The sequence below is a fragment of the Lissotriton helveticus genome, chromosome 1_1, assembly GCF_964261635.1.
Source record: "Lissotriton helveticus chromosome 1_1, aLisHel1.1, whole genome shotgun sequence".
NCBI classification, from domain to species: Eukaryota; Metazoa; Chordata; class Amphibia; order Caudata; family Salamandridae; genus Lissotriton; species Lissotriton helveticus.
This window is the reverse complement of record NC_136057.1, coordinates 1,469,829,674-1,469,852,229: the sequence shown is the minus strand read 5'-3', so window position 1 is coordinate 1,469,852,229 and position 22,556 is coordinate 1,469,829,674. Positions and strand designations below refer to the sequence as shown.

The following is a 22,556-nucleotide window of genomic DNA, read 5'->3' as shown; positions in this document are numbered from 1 at the left end:
AAGCAGCGCCTCGACCACGCAGCGCCCCCGGGCGGCCCCCGAATATGATCCTGAGAACCTCTGGGCTGGGGTCCGCATACACCCCCCGTCCCGATGTGGAGCGCCGGGGCCGGGCTCTGGTCGCCGGTTCACCCCGGCTGCACTACTGGCGGGGGCCCCGTCTCCACCCCTGTCCGCTCCGCGGGGACCAGGGGGGTGCTCCACAGCCTGCGCCACGTGCACGTCCCCCCCAGGGGTCTCCCTGTCGTAGGGTCGGATCACCAGTTGTGGACACAGGCAGGGTGGTGCCACAGAAGTTCCAGTGGCCAACAGAAAGGGGTCAGCACAGTTCGAGAAGGCCGAAGTTCCAGGGCAGGAGGAGCCGGGCTCCACAGTCCGATGTCCGTCTCACTGTGGGTCGTCAGTGCGCGGCCGCCATCTTGGTAAAGGCGGGCGCCGCCACCGAGACCAGCCCCAACGCCAGGCCCAGAACAGACGCGGTCCTCCTCACCTCGGCGCAAAGCTCACTGGCCCTCCGTCCCTGCTCCCAGGCACCGACTCTGCACCACCTCGGAACCAGAGGGGGGATTTCGCCGTCTCTAACTCTCCCTCGCCGCGTCGGTCGCCATCTTGAGTAGGTGGTAGGCGATCTCCTCCGTCCCGCTCCCGCTGTCCGGCTGCGGCGGAGTGTGATCTCCCGCCGGCGGCCGAGCACCCGATCGAGCCTCGATCACCCGCAGCTGCTCTTCGCGGGAATTCCGGCGCTCGGCGCGGTCCTCTTCCTCCCGTCTCCCAGGCCGCCAGACCGATCTCCGGGGCAGTGAGGAGGCACCGTCACGCACAGCGGCCGGGCAGGGTTGGGTCCGTTTCGGAACTGCAGCCGCCCTCAGTAGGTGTCCAGGCACCAGGTCCACACTTCTGGTGCCGGTTCTGGGTCTTGGGGAATAGTGAAAGCCGGATTATAAGCAGGCTCGGCCGGAGCTCTGCTCAGGCACGTCTAGTCGGCCATGTTGCTGGCCACGCCCCCTGCTGTTAACAATGTTAAGCAGCACGAGTGAGGCGTCTAGACTGGCTGGCACAGGCAGCCTCGGTGCTCCGAAAGGCACTAGAGGCTTGTGCCTGCTCTCCAACCCAGCTGTCTAAGGCATCTGGGTTGGAGAGGTTTGAATTGCGCATGCCTGGCTGGCTGTATGTAGTAAGTTCGCTGGCCAAACCTACATTCACACTTCAAACTGAAGTCGCTGTTCGATGCTGCTAGTCAGCAGCAGTGATGCCTTGGCCCAGCCCCCACACTCCGTTCAGCAGAGTAAAAAAATTAAATGGTAATAGTCCTTTGTCATTTTGTTTTTCACTCTTTCTGCAGCAGTGTGAAGGGGCTCCTATGGAGGAACTGCCGCTGACTACACCTCTGAAAGGGCAGTCCATCATTTTCTGGGCACATTCAATGTGTATTCTATAAATAAACCAATCTTTTTGTTATACCTGTTCTACTGACAGTTTTTACTGTAATAAAAAGCAACACATGTAATACAAAAAACTTGTACATCAAAGCTGCATTTGTCAACGCCTTTGTTTACATGCGTTGGCACCTTAAAGCCAGATCTATCAGCTTTGGCAATACTTGTTTTGATTTGGGAAAATGGGCAATGGGTTGATCTGTGTGGGCTGCATCCTTTTGTTTGACTGCTCTCTATTCTTATATTGCAGTGACCTGGGAGTTCACGTGGATGGCTTTATTGCCAATGTTGCCCACAGCTTCGTTGTGGGTGCCACAAAGGTATGCATGTCCTACAGTATTTATTGGAGCATGGTCCAGCATGTCTGTAGAGGTACCGAACTGGAATGTAGGTGGAACAATCAAAGACAGAGTATTTAAAGAAAATGCTTTACATGCTTAATGAATTTACCCAGATTACCAAGCAAAACACGAATTTGACAGTTTTTAGCAAGAGGGCATTGAAAAACACTTGGTACACGAGTCATTTTGTATACATGCACCAAGGCTGTAATGTGACTTGTTGCTTCATATATAAATGATAGATCTGAAACCGAATCTTAAGAATTTGAAATCCCATTTTGTCCTCTTGACCTAAAGCACCTTGGATAGTATCACAAAGGGAGCACCAAGTTAAGCCTCTGCCACAGATTGTGGTCTGACTGGAATGTTAAGTAGATGGACAGGAGGTGTGATATTTTACTCCGAAGACCATAGTAAATTGTTCCGTATCCCAGAAACTTTCTGGTGTATGCTGCTTTTGCCTGGAAATGTAGCATTGACATCTAAAACATGACAATGTATCATACACAAAGCAGCATAACCAGACACTCCACAACAAAACAGTCAAACCTATCGCAACAATCGCATTATAACCCACCAAATTCACCTTGCAATAATGAATGCAAGTACAAGTTAGTTAAAAATAACACAACTTGCACTCCACACAACAAATATGCAGAAACAGTCTTCATTACCACCTCCATACTCCTTTTTTCATAACAAAATGGCAAAAGGTGTTTGGAGCAACCACTGCCTTAACTTACTACTGTAGTGTAGTTCCTATATTCCCAATAGGCTCTGCGCATTGGAATAACATATACTATAGTTTAGACGTAGGACTGAAGTCGACTAGGTCTCTATCATATATATTAGACTTATTTGTGAGTGCCAGCTAGCTCAGAGGTCACTAGAAACGTTCTTGAATTCACAAGAAGGGATTAGTTTCTGACAACCACATAAACATGACAACTTTGTTTCCCAAGAATAAGAAATCAATCTCTAGAGTCGCGGAAACAATAGATAGCTATTTCACTCAGTCAATCGTGCATGCTTCGTTTCACCAGAGGTGCTGAGACAATAGAGACTGGCGTTTTTCAATAAAAGTATTTATTGAACAGTCTTCTTTCTCAAACATAAGAAATGTACTGCTACAATCGTAATACTGGTAATAAAGTACAGAGTATATAATACGAACAGTATTATAAAGTAGTACTGTAAAAGCATGATATGGTTTCTAAGCCATAAATTGTCTTAAAACGGATAAAATACATAGTGTTAAAATGATGGCTAAAAGTACTCAACTGGTGCTTCTAAAATATGCCTACCCCGGTGTACCTGACCTAAGCCTAGCATAAAGGAAGAAAGTGAGGAGTAGTTTAAATTTAGTATTTTCTGCCAAGAATCTAATCAAGAATTCTCGAAGGGTCTAATCAGCTCCGTACCTTGGTTTAGCATGAAGGAGGTCTTGTATCTCTCTCTCAGGACTCAATTTCCCAGTAACCCGCAAGGAAACACTGGAGCTGGATTTCTCGGCAGGAGAAAAGACAGTCTCTCAGTGCATCAGCTGGAGGGTCGGCTTCCTTCGGCACATGCTGCTGCAGGGCGTCGGGCAAGTAGTAAGTCGATCTGCTCCAAACCACCGTGTGTTTGTCTGTGCAAATCTAGGCATATTTATACTTTGAAGGTGCCGAGTTTGACGTGTGATTCGACTTAATAACATCATCAAAGACTCAGTTCTTCGAAAACTCCAGGACTTCCTAGATAAATTAGTATTCAGGCAAGAGGATGTTCCTAGCTGCTGAAATCTGGTTTTTCTAAGAAATCGTTGCTGATTCTTGGAACATAGTGGAAGTAGCCATGCCGTATTTGGGCTGCATAGGCTGTCTAAATATGGTAATGATTTCTATGCCTATATAAGGATCGGATAATTATAGCTATATAAGGGCATGAATCTGGAAAATTTACACTAGGGTCCGACATTCATTTACAACACTACCACAGGTATGGAATAGTGCAAGTCAAAATGTTTAGTAGTTCGAGCCAAAGACTTGTATGGAAGAGTCAGAATTAAGTTTGATTTTAAATTTCCCATAGTGTTAAATTACAATTCATAACCCCTTTCAGCCCTTAATGTACTCCAGATTATACACCGCAAAGCATGAGGCTTTCATTTGGTGCAGCTGTTTTTGTAATTCCGAACAGATGTCTCTAATTTGAACAGATATTGGAGCAGTAGTATATTCTATCCGAGTACCCAGAGAGGGTTGCTCAACCGTTATGTACATCACCAATTTTTAGATATTATGAGGAAACATTCAAACTTCCTACGTATAGTACAACGGTGGGAGAGGTGTGGCGCCGCGGCCAGGGAGACTGACGCTGGAATCTGGGGACCACGGTTCGATCCCCGGCTCCGGCGGCAGGTTAGCCCAGCACCATGTGACTCTGGGCAATAGCTCGCTTAATCTTCCCGACGGCCCCCCAGCGCCTAGAGACCCTTACGGGTGATTGTGCACTTTACAAATGTGGACTTCTACAACAAATCCTAGAGCAGTTTGGTGAATTGCAGAGGTAAATACGTTGCGTTAAGCACCTGTTCTGAAAAGTTAACATGCCTGAACCATATCCTGATAAAGCAGAAGGGATTTGAATGAATACGTACAGATGAAACTAGTATCCAATATTCTTTTTCTCAGTGACTAAGAATGGCACATGTATGCACCTCTTGCATACATGTGCCATTCTTGAGCACTGGGGGTATTGAGACCTCCTTAGATCTTCCCCTGTTTAAGCACTGGCTCCAGCAGTACACCACCAAAATGAGAACTGATCCGAATGCTCTACATAGTTGAAGGAGTTCAGGTCAAACACGTTTGGTGAGACATTGCTGTCTTTTGAGGTAGATGTTGAACAGTCCGAGTCCTGTGGTAGGCCACATTGAGAAGATCCTGGATCTTAATGGGTTGAGATTGGTCCCAGTCTACAACCACACATACAATCTATGGCATTGTCTTAGTCTTCTGTACCAGTATAATGGAGATTTGAAGTAGAGTGCCCTGGTGAACTGAGTGAGATGGTGTTGAGAGGATATCTTGTATTAGGGTGGTACACCTTTGTGTTACATTTTTAGGTCTCACCTGTCAATGCGCATTGAGCGGAGCGAGACTATAGGGGCTTAAACAGAGTTTAACCAGACTGGCGATTTGATGAAGTGCATGTGCGCTTTTAGCTCAATGCGCAAGCGCAATGAGTTAAAATGCGCGTGCACAGCATCAAATCGCCAGCCATCTGTTGCCCAGCTTGGTGCCGCCAGCAGCTCTTCCTGCTCCGCCCCCTGCTGCATCAAAGGCTTTCACGGCCGGCCGTGCTTTTAGTTTCACGGCCGGCAGGCCGTGTCTCCTTTTCTTTTAACTTGTTCTCTTTCTCTACACTGACGCGCTGCCTTTCGCTCTGTCTTTCATCCATCTCCGTGTTTCTCGCCCTCACCCATTTTTCCCTCTCACAAACTGCCCCTTCTGTCTTTCACTATTTCCTCTGCTTCTCTGTTTGTATATATCTCTACCCACCTCACCGTTACCTCTCGCTGCCTTCCCCTCTGCGTCCTCCTCGTCCCTACATCTTCCAACCGCCCTCTTTCTGTCTCTCCACCCCACCCCGTTCTCTTCCCTCCATCACCCTCTCCCCTTCCTCGCCCTCTCTTACACAGTCACCGCATGCCTGTGTCTCGTTCTCTCACCCACTCCTGCTTCTTTCTCTGCCCCCTTTACGTATCTCTTCTCTCAACACAAACCGAAAGTGCCTGCCAGCAGAGCACACGGGCTTCCCAGCACTTTAAGGCAAGGATGGCGTTTTGAAAGTAGCAAGAACTTGTCTTGCAGGCACCCCGCCCCCTCAAACACTCAGAAAAGCAGCGTTAATCTGCATTTCTCCACCTGAGTTCACGGCCCAGCGGTAATGACACGCAGAGATTACGGCTAATTTCTGAGATTACCGCCTGCGGTAAACGAGCCTGCACGGACGGACGCATTTGCGCATTTTATGCACACAGCGCCACTGCATCTGTTGCGTGGTTTTAGGTCTCACAGAAGTATTTTTTTGCTTTGAAGCCAACTGCACCTCCCCCTCACGGCCGCCAGGCCGTGTTATTTTGCTTGCATTTCTCCTCCCCAGCCGCCAGCACCTCCCCTCTCACGGCTGCCAGGCTGTGTTATTTTTTTTCAGCCTCCCCTTTTTTTTCCAGCCCCTGTTGTGCCGCCCAACTTGTTTCTGTTTGTTTTCGCATCTCCCCTCTCTCTCACGGCTGCCAGGCCGTGTTTCCCTTTATTTCGAATTACCTGATAACAACGTTCATTTTCTTTCTTTTTAGCATCACATGGCAGTCTGAAAATAGAATTCTTAATCAGTGTTGCATTCCAAATGCTATAGGTGTCACATTCGCGAAAGTTATTACTATTGGCATTGTAAATGACAAAGCTATCAATTTAGCTGTTTTAAAAACCAACAAATAAAATATTTGTCATTTACAAGACCAATAGCTCCAACTTTTCTAATGCGAGACCTATTGCATTTCCAGTGCTTGTTGGAGCTTGGAGCCTTCTCCTGTTCAGAAGGCTATTTGTGATCATGGTGTCGGTGGAACTCCTGGGCATTTGCTTTGCTTGTGATTCACAGTATAGACATTGAGTTGGATATTTCTGGCCTCTTCACAAGCTTCTCCCTGAATGATTTTATTGTAATCTAGGCAATCTTGTCTTCGTTGTTGTATAAAGCAAAATTGTGTTCTTTTGAGCAAGGAGGCTGTCAGGGTGTCCGTATGTTGGAGACTGGAATACAGTTTCTTGTTAGTCAGTGGGCATGGGTCATCTATGGGCAGTCCTGCTTTGCTGTAGGGGATGACTGGGGCCTGGAAATAAGTCTGTAATAGCCAGACAGAGGAACTTTACAGTGTGGACTCTATAAGATAAAGCGATCTTAACGATTTTCATGAAGATGAGATTGACGATTCCAGCGTTCTTTTATCTACGTTTACAAATGCTAAACTGCGCGTAACTCTAATTCATTTTGTTCCTTAGCAGTGGTGGAGATCATAGGACGGCCCTTGTGGTTTGCTTGGTATTAAGGAGGTCTGTGTGTGAGCCATTGGCTGAAGAGTGGCTCTGAGTAGTCCATTCCAGAAATGGCTTGTAACGATGCTCCGGTCTTTAGGGGAGCTCGTTTAGGGAAGTTGTGGGTGTTCAACAGCAACTCTTGTGGTGTGCTTTATCCTCTTGTGGTCCTGAAAGTTCTCTTGGTGCAGAGAGGCATTTCACAGGGGTAAGTTCAGATAAGCAAATTGCCAGCCAGGCGACATTAACATCCCATTTTAACTAGATAGCATTTAGATTATGGCCTGGAGCTTGAGTAGGACCAAAACCTCGTTGATGGATATCTAGGGATTCAAGTGAAAGGAGAAGGTATCTGGTGTTCGGTCTTATCGAGGCAGATGTTAAAGTATTGAAGAATGATATAGGAATGTGGTGGCGTACTGTTAATGTGATCTATTTTCAGAGGCTGGCAAGAGTTGGCGTTGAGTAAATTAGTTGTGTGTGAATTAAGTGGCAAACTCCCATGAGATGCAGCTGACACTTGGCTTCATGGACTTTATCAGATTAGAAGGCAAGTGCTAGGTGGAGGTCCGGCTTTGCAGTAGTTGTGGGGTGGGCATGGGAAGGTGGAAACATTTGACAGAGTATGGATTGGGGGTGGGCGATTAAGCAGGCGTTCATGGGATTTAGCAGGATATGGTGAAAGGGGTTTAAAGCTGTGGACAATAAAAGCAAGTGGCCAACATTTTATGGTCATGTGCAAGAGGGGAAGGCCTGTTGATGCAGTTTTTTAAACTTCTGGCAATGACTTACTATTTGCAGCGCACAGCAGTCGTGATGTGAGATTTCAGTCCTTAGATGCTACTAAGGCTCTGGAGATGAGTGTTGGCAAAGAAGCAGTGTGTTGTGGAGAAAAGGATCAAGTTAGAATTGGGGAAACTTGGAACATGGCTGTTTGGAATTGAGACTGCAAGGAGGCGGAGGTGGTTGTAGAAAATGGGGTTTGTAAAATATAAAGTATATGGAAAGGGGTACAAGGGCTTCAGGTTGGAAGCATGAGACTGCTTGGCAGTTTGGTATTGCTGGGTGCATCTGTGGGCAGAACGTTTTTATAGTTTCCTAATGATTCACCCATGGCATTAAGATGTCTCAGGGAGGTGGCTATTGTGTGTGTGGATATGTATGTGTGTATATATTCTGTGCGCCCCACGATATTCATATATATATATATATATATATATATATATATATATATATATATATATATATATATTCATAAGATCAAAAGTCTCAGGATTCATGCCACACGCTGTGCGAGAACCAGACAAAGAGTCTGCTGAATGATCGAGTGGCAGACAACTTATTCTAAATCTAATATACAAAATCTTCGCCAAGGGCGGTGTTAAAATATCCATATAGCTCTGAAGGCATGGGTAGTTTTAAATGACAACTGCTCAGGTACGTGACCAAGAGTACCCATGGTTATTAACTCTTAACACACAGGAAACCAATAGGTTGATCTTAAGGCCAGCTTGTCCGCCATATAAATTAGTTCAGGCGAGTCCCACAATTTAATCGAGCCCACTTTTTTACACCATTTGTTAACAAATCTTATTGTACCTCCAAAGCATGTTCAAGTTCCTTTACATCTCTCAATGAGTCTCCATATTCAGCTAGTTCCGGAGTTGTCCAGGTTCATAATCCAGAATAATAATGGTTTTAAGTGGGCCAGATCAGAAACTTCTTTTTATGGCAATACCAAAATAAAATGGAACCAGGGTAGTGCTTGCCGGGACAGAAGGCAAAGATCAATTGAAAGTATTCTCTGCCACAACAAGTTTATTTGTATCCTTGTAACCCCTAACTTTTGTGCCGTGCAGGGCAGCACCTAGGGCCTTCACACAGTGAGCTTTCAGGATCGGGTAGAGAAGTGTATGTTTCTTCTGAAAACGCAGGATGGCTTTGGATCTGTGCGATATTGTGAGTGATCCTTTATTTACTTGGTGGACCCACCTGAATTTATCAGAAGGGGTCACCCCCAAATAGTTAAACCTAAAAACCTGTTCCAATCGGTCTGTTCCAGCCATTACAGAACAACTCTTGTTAGCATTCTTACTAAAAACCATAAACATAGTTTTTGCAGTGTTTAAATCCAGGTCCCTGTGTCTGCAGAACTCCAGAAATTTATTTATCCAATTTTGTAACCCCATCGGGGATTAGGAGATTATTAGGGAATAGTCTGCAAACAGGAGTATGGGTGTTTCGCCCCGTTCAGGGTAGGAGTCATTTATATACTTTGCCAGTGCCTTGGCCACATCATTTATGTATGTGAACCAGATAGGTGCCAAAATGTGCCTCTGTCGGGCCCTTCTTGCAACTGAGATGTGCTTTGTCAGCGCCCCTCTATCACCCCAGCTGACCTGCGCATAGTTCTTTTCATACAGCCTAGCCAATAGTTCAGTGAACCCACGCGGAATTGCTATGCTTGCTAGTACTCCTATGGTTCTCGGGTGTAATGTGGCACACAGATCAACAAATGCCAAGTCATTTCGGGCTGCCCAACAGGACGTATTTCCAATAAAGGAGAGTGAACTTAAAAACCTGATCTAATGTGCTAACTTTTGCACACAATCCTGCCTGAAAGGGTGTTGAGATCTTCTGATCATCCATTCCCTCTTGCCATCTGTGTAAGGCCTGCCTAGAGAATATTTTTTGAAGGATATCTAGTAGGCTAATGGTCCTATAATTTGCCGAGCAATCCGTTTCACCTTTTTGAAAGATTTAGATTATTTCCGCCCCTTTCCAGGTGTCTGGAATCTCCCCGCCCCTAGCTATTGCATTTGGAAGAAGATTTGCATAGCTAGCTTTCAACCAAGGTTCTGATTTGTATAGATCACCAATTTTGCATTCGGGACCAGGGGCCTTTATTGCCTTTAAACTATTAATAGCAGAAAAGGTGTCCTCTAAGATAAAAGATGTTCTCAAACTCTCCACTCCCTGGTTTTGTAACATCACCCTCGAGGCACTCATCAACCACATTGAAGGACTGGTGTGGGGCCGTGTATTATGTGGAAAAGTGTTTTCCCATCTCTCTGGAGGGATTTTATTCCTTCTGGGTTTGGTGCTTCTGCCTGTCCCATGTGCAATATGCTAGAATGACTGGCCATCATTCTCTGAGGTCATGGAGCAGGTCTTGACAGTTGGCATCCTCCCGCTTCCTCTTAGAATAGTCAATTGCATACTTGTATTCCCGATATACTGTGCAAATCTCAAGTCTGTTACAGCACCTAATAGCGCTTTTCAGCAATTGCTTGGCCTGTTCAGTCGAAGAGTACCGTTTTGGGTCTTTGGAAGGGGCATGTACTTTATCACAAGATTCCTTATAAAAAGACTAGCTTTTTTAAAGAAACCCCCATAACAATCTAATTAGCCATCTCTGGGAAATTCTCATTAGATGAAAAGAAAATATGAACCACTGATCTCTCAGCGTGGAGCTTCTCGTTAGCTATAGCCTTTGGCCCAAAAAACTCTTTTACAGTTGGTCACAATGGGGTCAGGGACCACAGTACTGTGGTTGGACATCAATTTCTGGAATTCATGCCCCAAGCACCTTAAGTCCTTAACCCCTTCCACACTCATGACGAGCTGGGCTCGTCATGAAGTAGCCTCCTCACACGCTCATGACGAGCCCAGCTCGTCATCTTGTGTGGGATTTCAGATTTCTCAGCACAGCAGGGGAATATGCTGAGCAGCCATGGGGTTAATGGCACCTTCAACAACCGTTTGCATGTACATGTATGTTTGTTTCTCCCATGGGCTAACATTACCGAATTTGAGGCTCATACCTCAAACGGCTGCAGACGTTGAGCCCGAGGCTGCCTGAAGGAAACCAGCAGCAGTAAGTCGAGATGCTGTGGGTTATAGGGACACAGTCGGTCGAGCTCCCTAATGCCCAGGAACTTCGTGTGCAGGGGTGTAGTTTGAAGTCAGATTCTTCTTGCCGTTCGCGATCAGGTGGTGCCTTGGGATTCACACCACATGTGTTGTCATGGAGTCCAGAAGGGGTCAGCCAACCCTGGACTTGGACTCTGGATCACTGGATAGCCTTTTATGGATTGGTGAGAGACCTGGACACAGGCCGGACGCTTAGGGTGCATAGTGGTCAAGGATCAATGATCCGGAAGCCACCAGAGTCCTTGGTGTTTTCTTTGTGGATAGAGCCTCTGTTCTTGGGAGTTCTGGTCCTCTTCAGAGGCAGGCAGTCCTCCCAGGGTTTGTGGAGGTTGCGGACTGTTGGACGGGTATAATTCTTCCCCCGCAGGATTTTTGAGGGCTGCTGGTAGGGCTGGGGCCAAGTCAGTAGGCATCTTCTGTCTTCTTCGTCCTTTCCCTTCTTAGGTTGGCTAGAACTACCTTTCGTGTCTGAGGGAGCCACCTAAATACAAAATTTAGGGGCGTTTTTAGGAGAGTAGCTGGTAGGGCCAATGGAAACCGTACCTTAACCTGGGGTGTCTTCACCCTCAATTAAGCCACCCTCCTGTTGGTGGCATATTCCTACCTCTGATTGGAGTCCTCATCTTCAAGATGATGGAGACTGAAAGGTGTACTTCAACTCGCTTCCTACACCTTCCGGGTGGAGTTGGCAGAGGTGGGCAAGCCTCATATTCGTCCTAGGTTTTTTCCAGCCGGTTTTCCTGCCCAAAGTGGGGCTGTAAACCAGGGGCTGCCATCGACTGCTAAGAGCAGAGGTTGGCGGTCGCATTACAAAGGCGGAAGGTCTTTGAAGTTTCCCTCTCGAGCACTGTGCCTATTTGAGGGGAGGAGGTGTGACACCTCCACCCAGGATGTGCTTTGTATCTGGTCCCAGAGAGCAGTGGCTCTTGACCCAGCGGTCCACAAACATGTCTAGTGGTGGCAGGCTGCCTAAAGCCAGTCTGTGGCCACATCAGGGTTGGTAGATTTTCAGGGTGCACATCTGTTAACCTCTGATTAGATGCTTCAGCAAATCCCACACTGGCATCACTGTAGGTTGGTGAGGAGTTGTTTAGTACCAAACACTCAGAGTAGTTGATTTTCCAACCAATGTACTTTCCATGGCTTCCCTGGCCCGTACAATATTAAGAAATAGACCTCAATATTGTACGGGCGTGCAGATATGCCCACACCTAGATGTAGTGCACCCTGCCTTATAGCTTGTAAGGCCTGCTAGAGGGGTGACTTGCTTTTGCCTTAGGCGGTACTAGTTGGCATGGAATACAGGCAGTGTGACATGTCTACTTTGTTAGGGGCCCTCTTCTGTTCCAATGCCCCAGGTACCTAGGGACTTGCATGGGGCCTGAAGGGCCAATTGTGGAACGGTTTTAGGGAAAGAACAATGGTACTGGGAACCTGGACCGCAGGGACCCAGTATTCTACAGTCAAAGTTCGGGGAGAGAATGTAGCCTTCCGGCTAGAGCGGTCTACCTCAAAGCTGGAGAACCGGGTTTGAGTCTCTTGAACGACACTCAACAGCCTGTGATTATGGGCAAATCACTTAATCTCCCCGTGCCTAACAAAAATTAATGTGTTCTTCTATAACAAAACTGGTGCTCATGTAAAGCGCTGTGATGCCTGATGTCTTGGGTCTAGTTTGCACTGTATAAAACTTTAAAAAAAATATGTGTGTATATATATATATATATATATATATATATAGGATCGAAAGCCAGGCAAAAAGTAGACGGGTACTGCAACAGAACCCAATTCAATTACCGAGTTATAGTTTCTTCAGATAAGTAAAACTATAACTACTGAATTTTTATGATTTTGTGTGTAAAATCTGAACCCATCAATAAAGTTCCAGTGACCGTACTGTTCTTTATTTTTAGTGTATTTTCTCTTATATAATTCTTGTAAGATGTTGTCCAGAGTGTAGGCACAGCTTTTCATTTCAGGGTGCAGAACATTTTTGCCCAATTTCTTTATTTTACCACCAGTAGTAATTTGAATGATATATATTTATATATATTTCTTTTTTTACAGGAAGTTCCAGTTATTGGACGCAAAGCTGATGTTCTGAAGGCAGCACACTTATGTGCAGAGGCTGCATTGCGTTTGGTGAAACCGGGGAACCAGGTAACATGGCTGCAACTGGGATACTGGTCACTTGAATCAAGTTAAAAATAATGCAGTCTCCTGCGTCTTGCAGTACTGATGTGAAGTCTAGTCTGAGAAATGACACACAATCTGTAGCTTGGCATCATTGTCATTGTGCTATGTAGACAGGACGATTTGTCTTCAACAGTAAGAAAAGTTGTAAAGTGTTTAGCTGAGTCTCTTAAGGGTTGTACGGTAATATTTTCCATTAAAACTGGCGGCAAGCACAGCAGTGGCCACCTGCCCGGTATGTGCTTGCTGCTCGTTATGTTGACAAATTTTAACATGCTTACATACTGCACAGTATTTAAACAAAAATGGGGTAACCCTGTGTCCCTCAGAACCTGGGTAGTTAATGGTTAATAAAACAAGTGGTTCTGTTGGGTGTGACGCATGAGTAATTCAAACACTACTATTAATGTGGTTGAGGCCCCCCCTCCAATGACAACAGTTCAAAACCTCCCAACTAATGACTCGAGGTCTTATTTACTACTTTCAAGTCTTTTACTTGACTTTTTATTCAATGCAAAAGAAATTATTTAGAAAAAGAGAGAAGACTGTCCACATAGAATTTAGTGCAAAAATAGTGACAATAGTGAATAGTGATCAACAAGTGACAAATATATACAAGTGAAATTAGAAGTCTATACAATCAATATATACATATATACACAATTGTTTTTCTGGAGGCCGTTATAATTGGATGTCTAGAGATTCTAGATATTTCTTTCAGTTTTGGAATCCTTCGTCAGCTGACGAATGCAGCGGATCGGTGGACCATTGAGCCAGCGGATTCTTTACATATAGGACTGAGAAGCGGATCTTTTGGCCTTGCGCCAACACCTCTACAGGCGATTCAATACGACCTGTGGACTGTTGTGCAATACACCTTGTCTTGAGAAAGACCCGCCACGACCTTACACCCAGGCGCAGAAGGGTCGAAACGTCGACATCCTGTAACTGGCCGCTGATCTCTAGGATTCCAAAACTGAAAGAAATATCTAGAATCTCTAGACATCCAATTATCACGGCCTACAGAAAAACAATTGTGTATATATGTATATATTGATTGTATAGACTTCTAATTTCACTTGTATATATTTGTCACTTGTTGATCACTATTCACTATTGTCACTATTTTTGCACTAAATTCTATGTGGACAGTCTTCTCTCTCTTTTTCTAAATAATTTCTTTTGCATTGAATAAAAAGTCAAGTAAAAGACTTGAAAGTAGTAAATAAGACCTCGAGTCATTAGTTGGGAGGTTTTGAACTGTTGTCATTGGAGGGGGGGCCTCAACCACATTAATAGTAGTGTTTGAATTACTCATGCGTCACACCCAACAGAACCACTTGTTTTACTGCACAGTGGCAGTTGTTTGTTTAAAGAGATCTCTTGGCAGTCAAATACATATATTTTCAGCTTATTATTGTGCTTTTTAATGTTCAAAGTCCGGCTTAGTTATGGTTTGAGGCACAAACGAGTAATTGAAGATATGTTGAGGTCTCAGTACGACCCTGCTGTATACATGTAAACAGAGCTGCCTCGTCAAAATAGCTTTGCTTTCCTTTTATTGCTTCTGATGTCCTCCAAAACAGTGCAAAGAATACACTAGTGCTTCCTGTTTTTTGTAGAACAGCTTCATTTACACGCTGTTTGTGACCTCTGATCCACTAATTTGTATTGTTCTTTTACAGAACTCTCAGGTAACAGAGGCCTGGAATAAAATTGCTCAGTCATTTAACTGTTCCGCTGTTGAAGGTAAGTCCTTTAAATATGGTTGATAAAGACCACAAGCTAGGCTTTTTTCATAGTTGTGGATTGACTGCTATGTGATGCACAGTGAGGGGTGAAAGGGTGACTGGAAAGCCTGCCCTTCTGCGTTTTGGGACAGTGATGCAGGTAACATTCTAGTCTGACAGTTTGAAGCATTGGTATGATCCGCTGTTGAGTAACACGTTGGGTGTTTAGTAGTGTCTAAAGTCACTTTGTTTTATTTTGTGTGTACTCTTGCTTGCCCTTCATTTTAATCGTTTTGACCAGTTATTTAAACTGTTTTGACGAAGATTTGAGCTGCCAATGAAAATCTGGGTGTGAAAATGGACTGGTCTAGTAAAATATATGCAACCAACTGGCTCTCCAGTGGTACAGAAGAACAATATGGTAATTATGTTTCTTCTTCCAAGGGATGTTGTCACATCAGCTGAAGCAGCATGTGATCGATGGCGAGAAAACGATCATCCAAAACCCAACTGACCAGCAAAAGTATGTTTGTAGTCTCCACAAAAATGTGAAATGTTCATGGTGCTTGCTCTTTCCTCTAGTGCATGTATTAATAAGGAGTTTGCAGGCCTTGACAAATCTCCAAGCCAGCCCACCTGTTATTGCGAGTCGGATTTTATCAGGGCAAGCTATATTTTGGGCCTACGTGCCCCTTCTGGCGAGCTGGCAAACAGATGTTCTGTTCACTCATAAAGTGATGGAGCGCTAAAAATGCCTTTAAATCTTGTTTCTATCTTGTCACATTTATTCTGTGTTCAGAGGCGGGTCAATCGCCTGTCCATCTAAAATTACTTTTCATTATCGGACTGCAAAGTTGAAGGATTTTGTAAAGTGAACTTGTCTTACAAACGCGCAGTACAAAAAATGTGAAATGAGAGGCTTGTAGGAGGATGTAATGCTTTATTCCTGCATCCATTTAAATAGCGAATTATACAAACATTTAAAAACAAATTGCTGTTATGAAAGCCCTTGGTTTGTAATTCTGACGAAAAATATTTTAATAGGATGGAAACCATTATGAACACTTTACTAGGTGATGTGCAGATGATAAATGTTTGCTGAAAAAACTATTTCTACAGATTGTTTATACACAAGAAGTAAAACTGCATGTTAGTGGGAATTTTTTTTTATCTATTTCAATGTAAAATGTGCTGTCTATAACTGGTAATGTAATCTACCACCTCACGTTTTAGTACTATATTTAGAGTTTTTAAAGATGAACTGAAACATTCATGCCCTGATGGCAATGCTATTGGCTAGATTCCTATTATGCACGGAGCATGCATTTTGTGTATTAAATCTAACCAAATATTTTTTTTTGTACAGCAGCAATGCTGATCTTGCATATTGGAAGGCACTGTCATATGAGATAATGAAGAAATAAAGGCCATTCAAAATACAATATTTGCCTAGGATGACCTAATGAGACCTACATATAGGTCAAGTGCATTTCAGTTCTGTTGAGTAGCTTATTCAAGTTGATAGACCTTCAGGTCTAGTAATATTTTTGATTTTCGAGGTCTAGTTTGACTCCAGTCAGTGATGCTTAAGGGTGACCACATCAGAAATTGAGGGCAGTCGAAAAGCCGGACTACATCAGACGTACCTGTTTTTGTGGCTTGATTTTGTTTCAGGTGGGGGCTAGTCCCTCCAGTAATCGCAAATGGGTAGATGTGGCGGCCAATACCAAGTGCAGAACCGTTAAATGTAATCGCCTCTTGTTGATGGCTAATCTGAATATTATCGTTGTCTAGCATGACTGGACCTTTCTATGTAGTGCAAATAGGGCTCAGTTTCAATATTTTAGCACAGTGGCCTGTGTTTTGCTTGGTTTCGTTAATGTTTAATAACATTTCTGGAAGTGAATCCGGTTTCCAGTTGATGCCTGTGTATCTCGTGATAGAATTTTTCACCTTGTGTCCGGTTGTCTGATGTATCTCCATACTGTCTTTCTATTCTAGGAAGGACCATGAAAAGGCTGAGTTTGAGGTGCATGAAGTTTATGCTGTAGATGTCCTCGTTAGCACTGGAGAGGGAAAGGTAAGGAGGGGCTGTACACTTAAGCATCTTCGAAGCTACACACACGAGACCCAGTGCAGCAATGTGTGCCTCATTTAAAAGTCTTTAGAACCATGGTTTTGTAGGTATTCCCCTCCCCTGACACATGGTCTCAGGCCTATGTCCCAGTAGTCACTCCATTCCCTTGTACTTTTTATCATGCTGAAGACGTCTCCTCATGCATGTGTGCAATTAATCTGCAGCAATCTTCTTCCTGCACACCATGAGCCATGCTTTTCACAGAAACATTATTTATTTGACCCGTGTCTTTTTGAGTTAGGCTTGTTGAATGAACATCTCTTGATCATCCATAGCTCCTCTTTGGCTGTGTTTGCTGTATTCTGCCACTGATGAACTTTATGAACATGACTCCTTCTGTCTAGGTCACCTGACCTTTTGTCTGTGCATGCGGGTGTTTCAACTGTGCTTTCTTGCTGCTTGTCGGGCCCTGCTCAAACATGCAGTGTTTTCCCAGTTATAAATGCGATTGTTTTATTGTTCATCCACTTAACTGCAATTACACGACGTCCCTTAATCATTGTAAAATGGCTAGTACGTAACTTAGCTTTTAAACTACAACATTAATAAAAAATAACATAGTAAAAAGCAACCTTTTTTTAAATAGGAGCCGTTTTATTTTTTCAGCCAAAGGATGCTGGGCAGAGGACCACCATATACAAAAGGGACCCTTCCAAGCAATACGGTTTGAAGATGAAAACCTCCCGTGCCTTCTTCAGTGAGGTTGAACGACGATTTGATGCAATGCCGTTTACTCTCAGGTAGTGTCTTGGGGTAGGACTAGAAACCTGTTCCGATTCTTTATATTTTTTATTCAAGTGTTCTCTTAAAGGGGTCTAGCCATGTGATTAGGTGTAGCATTTTACTGACCTGCACTCTCTGCTGCATTAACTGTCATTTATGTAAATTGTATTGTGTAAACTGCAGTTTCCGAGTCTTTCTAAATTGCAGCTTATCTGTGCTATCGCTGAAGTAGAGGGGATTAGAGAGCCACAAAGTTTTGTCGAACTGGAAAAGCATGCCAGTTTTTTTTAGACTTGGCCGCGGGTCCTGACCCTTTACCCGAATTGTGTTTGCCATCACAACAGTACCAAGACATGTTGGAGACCCTCTATAGCCAGCTCAACTAACATTTGTTTCTGAGTAAGGGCAGTGCCCCACTAGCTGATTGTGAGCGACTACCTCTGCAGCCCCCGTGTGGACAACCTCCAGGATGTTTCCTCCATTCTTTTCATGGGAATTTCTAAATCGCATGGTTAACCAGGAGGACCTCCCAGCGCTAAGATAGCTAACAGGTTACTATGTCAATGCTGAACGCAAAGGTTAGAAAAGAGCTGTTTTTAGCTGCTTTCTGAATATTGGTTCTGACTCTGTTTGCCATCTATGCTATGGAATTAGCCTGGGACCCTTTTTATGCATAGCTCGATGGGCCATGCACAGTGGCTTGAAAATCATTTAAAGCACTGCAGGCTGGCCAGGGCTACAATCTTTTAGGGATTTTGAACAATATGCAGGCTGTGGCATTCTGAATGACTTGGTGTCTTTTTCAAGGAGTTCCCGTAATAGTGACGCGAAATGACTAGGCCTTGTAATACTAGCCTGCTTAATGGTTCAGGTGACCATCTCTGCTGCTGAGTGCTAGCAGCTTTAAAACTTCATTTCCCCCGCTGACTACTAGCGGTGAGTGGCACACCTTGTGTTTTTACTTTCCTCCCCCACCCCGCCCTCCTGACTCCTCCCCCTCGGCGTCATCGCCTATTTAGGCTCCGCCCACTTTTTGCCTCACGATTTACCAAAGCCCTGTGGCAGAGGGCAGAGGTTTAGCGCGCTGAGCGCTGTGAAGCCTTGTATTTTTAACTTTGTTCTGCTTGCCTCTCTGCTGCTGAGTGCTAGCAGCTTTAAAACTTAATTTCCCCCGCTGACTACTAGCGGTGAGTGGCAAACCTTTCCTCCCCCACCCCGCCCTCCTGACTCCTCCCCCTCGGCGTCATCGCCTATTTAGGCTCCGCCCACTTTTTGCCTCGCGATTTACCAAAGCCCTGTGGCAGAGGGCAGAGGTTTAGCGCGCTGAGCGCTGTGAAGCCTTGTATTTTTAACTTTGTTCTGCTTGCCTCTCTGCTGCTGAGTGCTAGCAGCTTTAAAACTTCATTTCCCCCGCTGACTACTAGCGGTGAGTGGCACACCTTGTGTTTTTACTTTCCTCCCCCACCCCGCCCTCCTGACTCCTCCCCCTCGGCGTCATCGCCTATTTAGACGGGCCCCATGCGTCAGCGCAGCGGACGAGCGCAGCGGGCGCGACGTAGGCGCGCCGGAGTCGCACCAGAGTCAAGCCCGTCTGCGCCCGTCCGCGCCGGGACGGGCCTAGGGCCTAGGGATGTGGATACTACCATCTCCTACTCATCCCCCGCCCTGATGCACCTTCGAGCTGCTGACTGCCCCCTATCGTTTGACACCTGGACGCGGATCACTACTCTAGGAATCACTGGTAATCTACCCCCCCACCTTGGCCCACTCACTCCTCCCACTTCCCTCACTATTCCTGAGTCGCAGATCCGCCTACTATATCTGAACACTCGTTCTTTAGTCAGGCATCAAACTGATATTTTCCATCTACTTACGACTGAAAGACCTGATGTTCTTCTACTTTCTGAGACCTGGCTTACGGACGACTCCCTCCCGGACATACTGGCAGCATTACCTCCTGACTACTGCCTGCTTAACACCAACCGCCATGGGGGTCGCCCTGGAGGAGGGGTCGCGGCGGTAATACGTAAGGATATTCAGGTTATCACCCCCACTTCCATGATTTTTCCCGATGTAGATAACCTTGTCTTCAGTCTTGGAACTGAGGTGGGCGCTGTTACCTTTATGGTACTTTACCGCCCCCCACAATCCATGCCCTCTTTCCCCGCACTGTTTATTGAGCAGCTTGCTAGCATTGCTACCTCTTCTCCTCGCATAGTTATTGCTGGGGACTTTAATTATTGGTTTCAGCACAGGGACGCTGGCCCCCACGCCCTCGAATTGTTTGAAGGTCTCTCGAGCCTGAACTTCAGCCAGTTAGTCACCTCCCCCACCCATAGTGGTGGCCATATACTTGACCATATCTGGGTCTATGGGGTGAAGCCCTCCCACCCGCTTATTACACCTTGCGTGTGGTCGGACCACCGCCTTATCGATACCACCATCTCGATGGCTGGTCAGGTCAGGATCCCTTCGCGGGAGGGTGGCATGGCTCGTAAGTGGAAGGCCGTCGACTCTTCCAAACTGCTAACTCATCTGTCTCACACACATCCGCCTCCCCCCAATGACCCTGACATTAATGAGCTAGATGGGCAAGTCTCTAGCTGGCTCATATCAGCCAGCGATATCTTTGCCCCACTAATCAAGTTCCCTCGCTCTCGTCATAACCATTCTCATAAATGGTTTACTCCACTCCTCAAAACTTTACAGTTAGAACTTCGTCAATTCGAACGCAGATGGAGAAGAGACTACTGCCCGTCAAGTAGAGATATCTATGTGGCAGCTCGTAATAGGTACAAATCTGCTATCTCTGCAGCCAAGAAAACCTATGTCTCCGAGCGTATCCTGTCAGCTCCCTGTAAATCGAAGGAGATCTTTAGAGTTCTGGACGAGTTCACGTCTGACGCCAGAACGCTTTTGTCCCAGGCCCCTACCCAGGAATCTTGCAATGCACTTAGCACCTTTTTTTTACAGAAGATTGTTTTGATTAAGGGCACTATCCCAGTCACCTCACTGGATGCTGTTCCAATCACACCCCCTCATAATGCTTTCTCTATCACCCAGCTTCCCCCACTAGACGCTATATCTTTAGCCAACCTGGTGGCCCGGATCAAGTCTGGCTCCCCTGACGACCACTGTCCACCTTCCATACTTTGCGACATCTGCCATTCTCTACCCGACTGTATCCTTCCTCTGCTCAATTCCTCTCTTCTTTCCGGGACGGTACCCAGCTCCTTCAAGGAGGCCGTTCTAGTGCCTCTGTTGAAGAAGCCTGGAGCCGACCCTGCCGTCCCGGCAAACTATCGTCCTATCTCTCTCTTACCTTTTTTCTCAAAAATCTTGGAGGCCCATGTCACTGCCTGTCTGTCGGGGTTCATCGAGAGTTCCATCTTTCTCGAGGCCAACCAGGCCGGCTTCCGCCCTGGTCATTCTACGGAGGCTGTGATCCTGGCTGTCCTAGATACCTTGAGAGACGGAGCTGACAAGGGTACCTCCCAGGCCCTGGTTTTACTAGATCTGTCGGCCGCTTTCGACACGGTGGACCATAACATCCTCCTCCACCGTGTCGAACAGGCCGGCATCCAGGGCCTGGCGCTGGCCTGGGTGAAATCTTTCCTTATGGGGAGATCCCAGTCCCTCAGCCTAGGTACATTTAGGGCCCCTAGGGAACATCTGCCTTGTGGGGTCCCTCAGGGCTCCTCTCTATCCCCTCTTCTTTTCAATCTCTATCTTCGCCCTCTTCTCTCTTCTCTGAGGCAGTGGGACGTCCGCGTCTTCAATTACGCGGACGACCTACAACTCATTTTCTCTCTAAACTCTCCTTCTTCTATTCCTACTTTTCAGGCAGTCATGTCCCATATCTTTCAGTGGATGTGTCAGAACCAGCTGAAATTGAACCCCGGTAAGACGGAGCTCCTCCTGCCGGGTAAGAGCGCCGTCCACTGGGGTCCATATTTCTGGCCGACAGAGCTTGGCTCTCCTCCCTCCCCGGTAACCTCGGTGAAAAGCCTCGGGGTCACTATTGACGCTGGGCTCTCTCTGGGGCCGCAGGTGGGGACAGTGGTTTCCTCCTGCATGTTCCAACTGCGCAGGATCAGGAAGGTGGCCTACCTTCTTACTCCCGATGCCTTGCTTCAAGTCATCATGGCCCTTGTTCTCTCCCGCCTGGATTTTTCAAATTCCATCTATTACGGCTTACCCAAATGCTCCATCAATAGGTTGCAAGTCATCCAAAACCAGGCGGCGAGACTGGCCCTCGGGATTCCGAAGTGGCAGTCCGCCAAACCCCTCCTTATCAAGCTACACTGGCTCCCGGTTAGCCTAAGGGCTGCCTTCAAGGTTGGCTGTCTTATTTTCAAATCTCTCTCTGGTTCCTGTCCCGCCTTTTTGAAATCCCTGATCTGTCCCTACTGTCCCTCACGTAACCGTAGATCACTTCACTTACATCTTTTGGTGGTCCCTCCCTTCAAACTCTGTAGATCTGGGGGTCGAAGATTTGCCTTTCTCGGCCCCAAACTTTGGAATTCTCTCCCCCTCTCAGTTAGGACTTCCGGTACTCTGATTCAATTTCGCAAATCACTAAAAACCTGGCTTTTCCCACAACCCCGCTAAAATCCCTCTGTTTCCTCAGCACCCTTTCAGCGCCATGATACCTCCGGTGACAGTGCGCTATACAAAATTCCCTTAACATAACATAACATCTCAGCAGCTTTCTTAAAGTCCTTAGCCTGCCGAAGCATGTTGTCGACCGTATTGGTGCTTGAGTTGCCATTGAAAGCTTGTTGTCAAGCCAAAATTACAGATTTTTGACCTGCTATTTAGGGATGGGTTGACGTCAAGAAAATCCCCCCATATACCGTCCTCTCCGTTTTCTCCCCATTAAGTTTCAAACAACTTGCTGTTATTAACAAAGCAGGGTACATTTACTCACGTCACCCACTGTATGGCGGCTTCCCCTCACACCTGTGTTTAACTAAACT

At 46.0% G+C, this 22,556-nt stretch overlaps 1 protein-coding gene across 1 annotated transcript in view; it reads left to right on the top strand.

Moving 5' to 3' along the window:
* PA2G4 (proliferation-associated 2G4) overlaps window positions 1-22,556 on the top strand; it is a 50,778-nt gene that overhangs the window by 13,196 nt on the left and 15,026 nt on the right. The window contains exons 4-9 of the mRNA XM_078686280.1: window positions 1,687-1,756; window positions 12,862-12,954; window positions 14,673-14,736; window positions 15,162-15,240; window positions 16,719-16,797; window positions 17,461-17,594. Coding sequence (XP_078542406.1) covers window positions 1,687-1,756; window positions 12,862-12,954; window positions 14,673-14,736; window positions 15,162-15,240; window positions 16,719-16,797; window positions 17,461-17,594 — 519 coding nt within the window. The remainder of the gene's footprint in view (window positions 1-1,686; window positions 1,757-12,861; window positions 12,955-14,672; window positions 14,737-15,161; window positions 15,241-16,718; window positions 16,798-17,460; window positions 17,595-22,556) is intronic.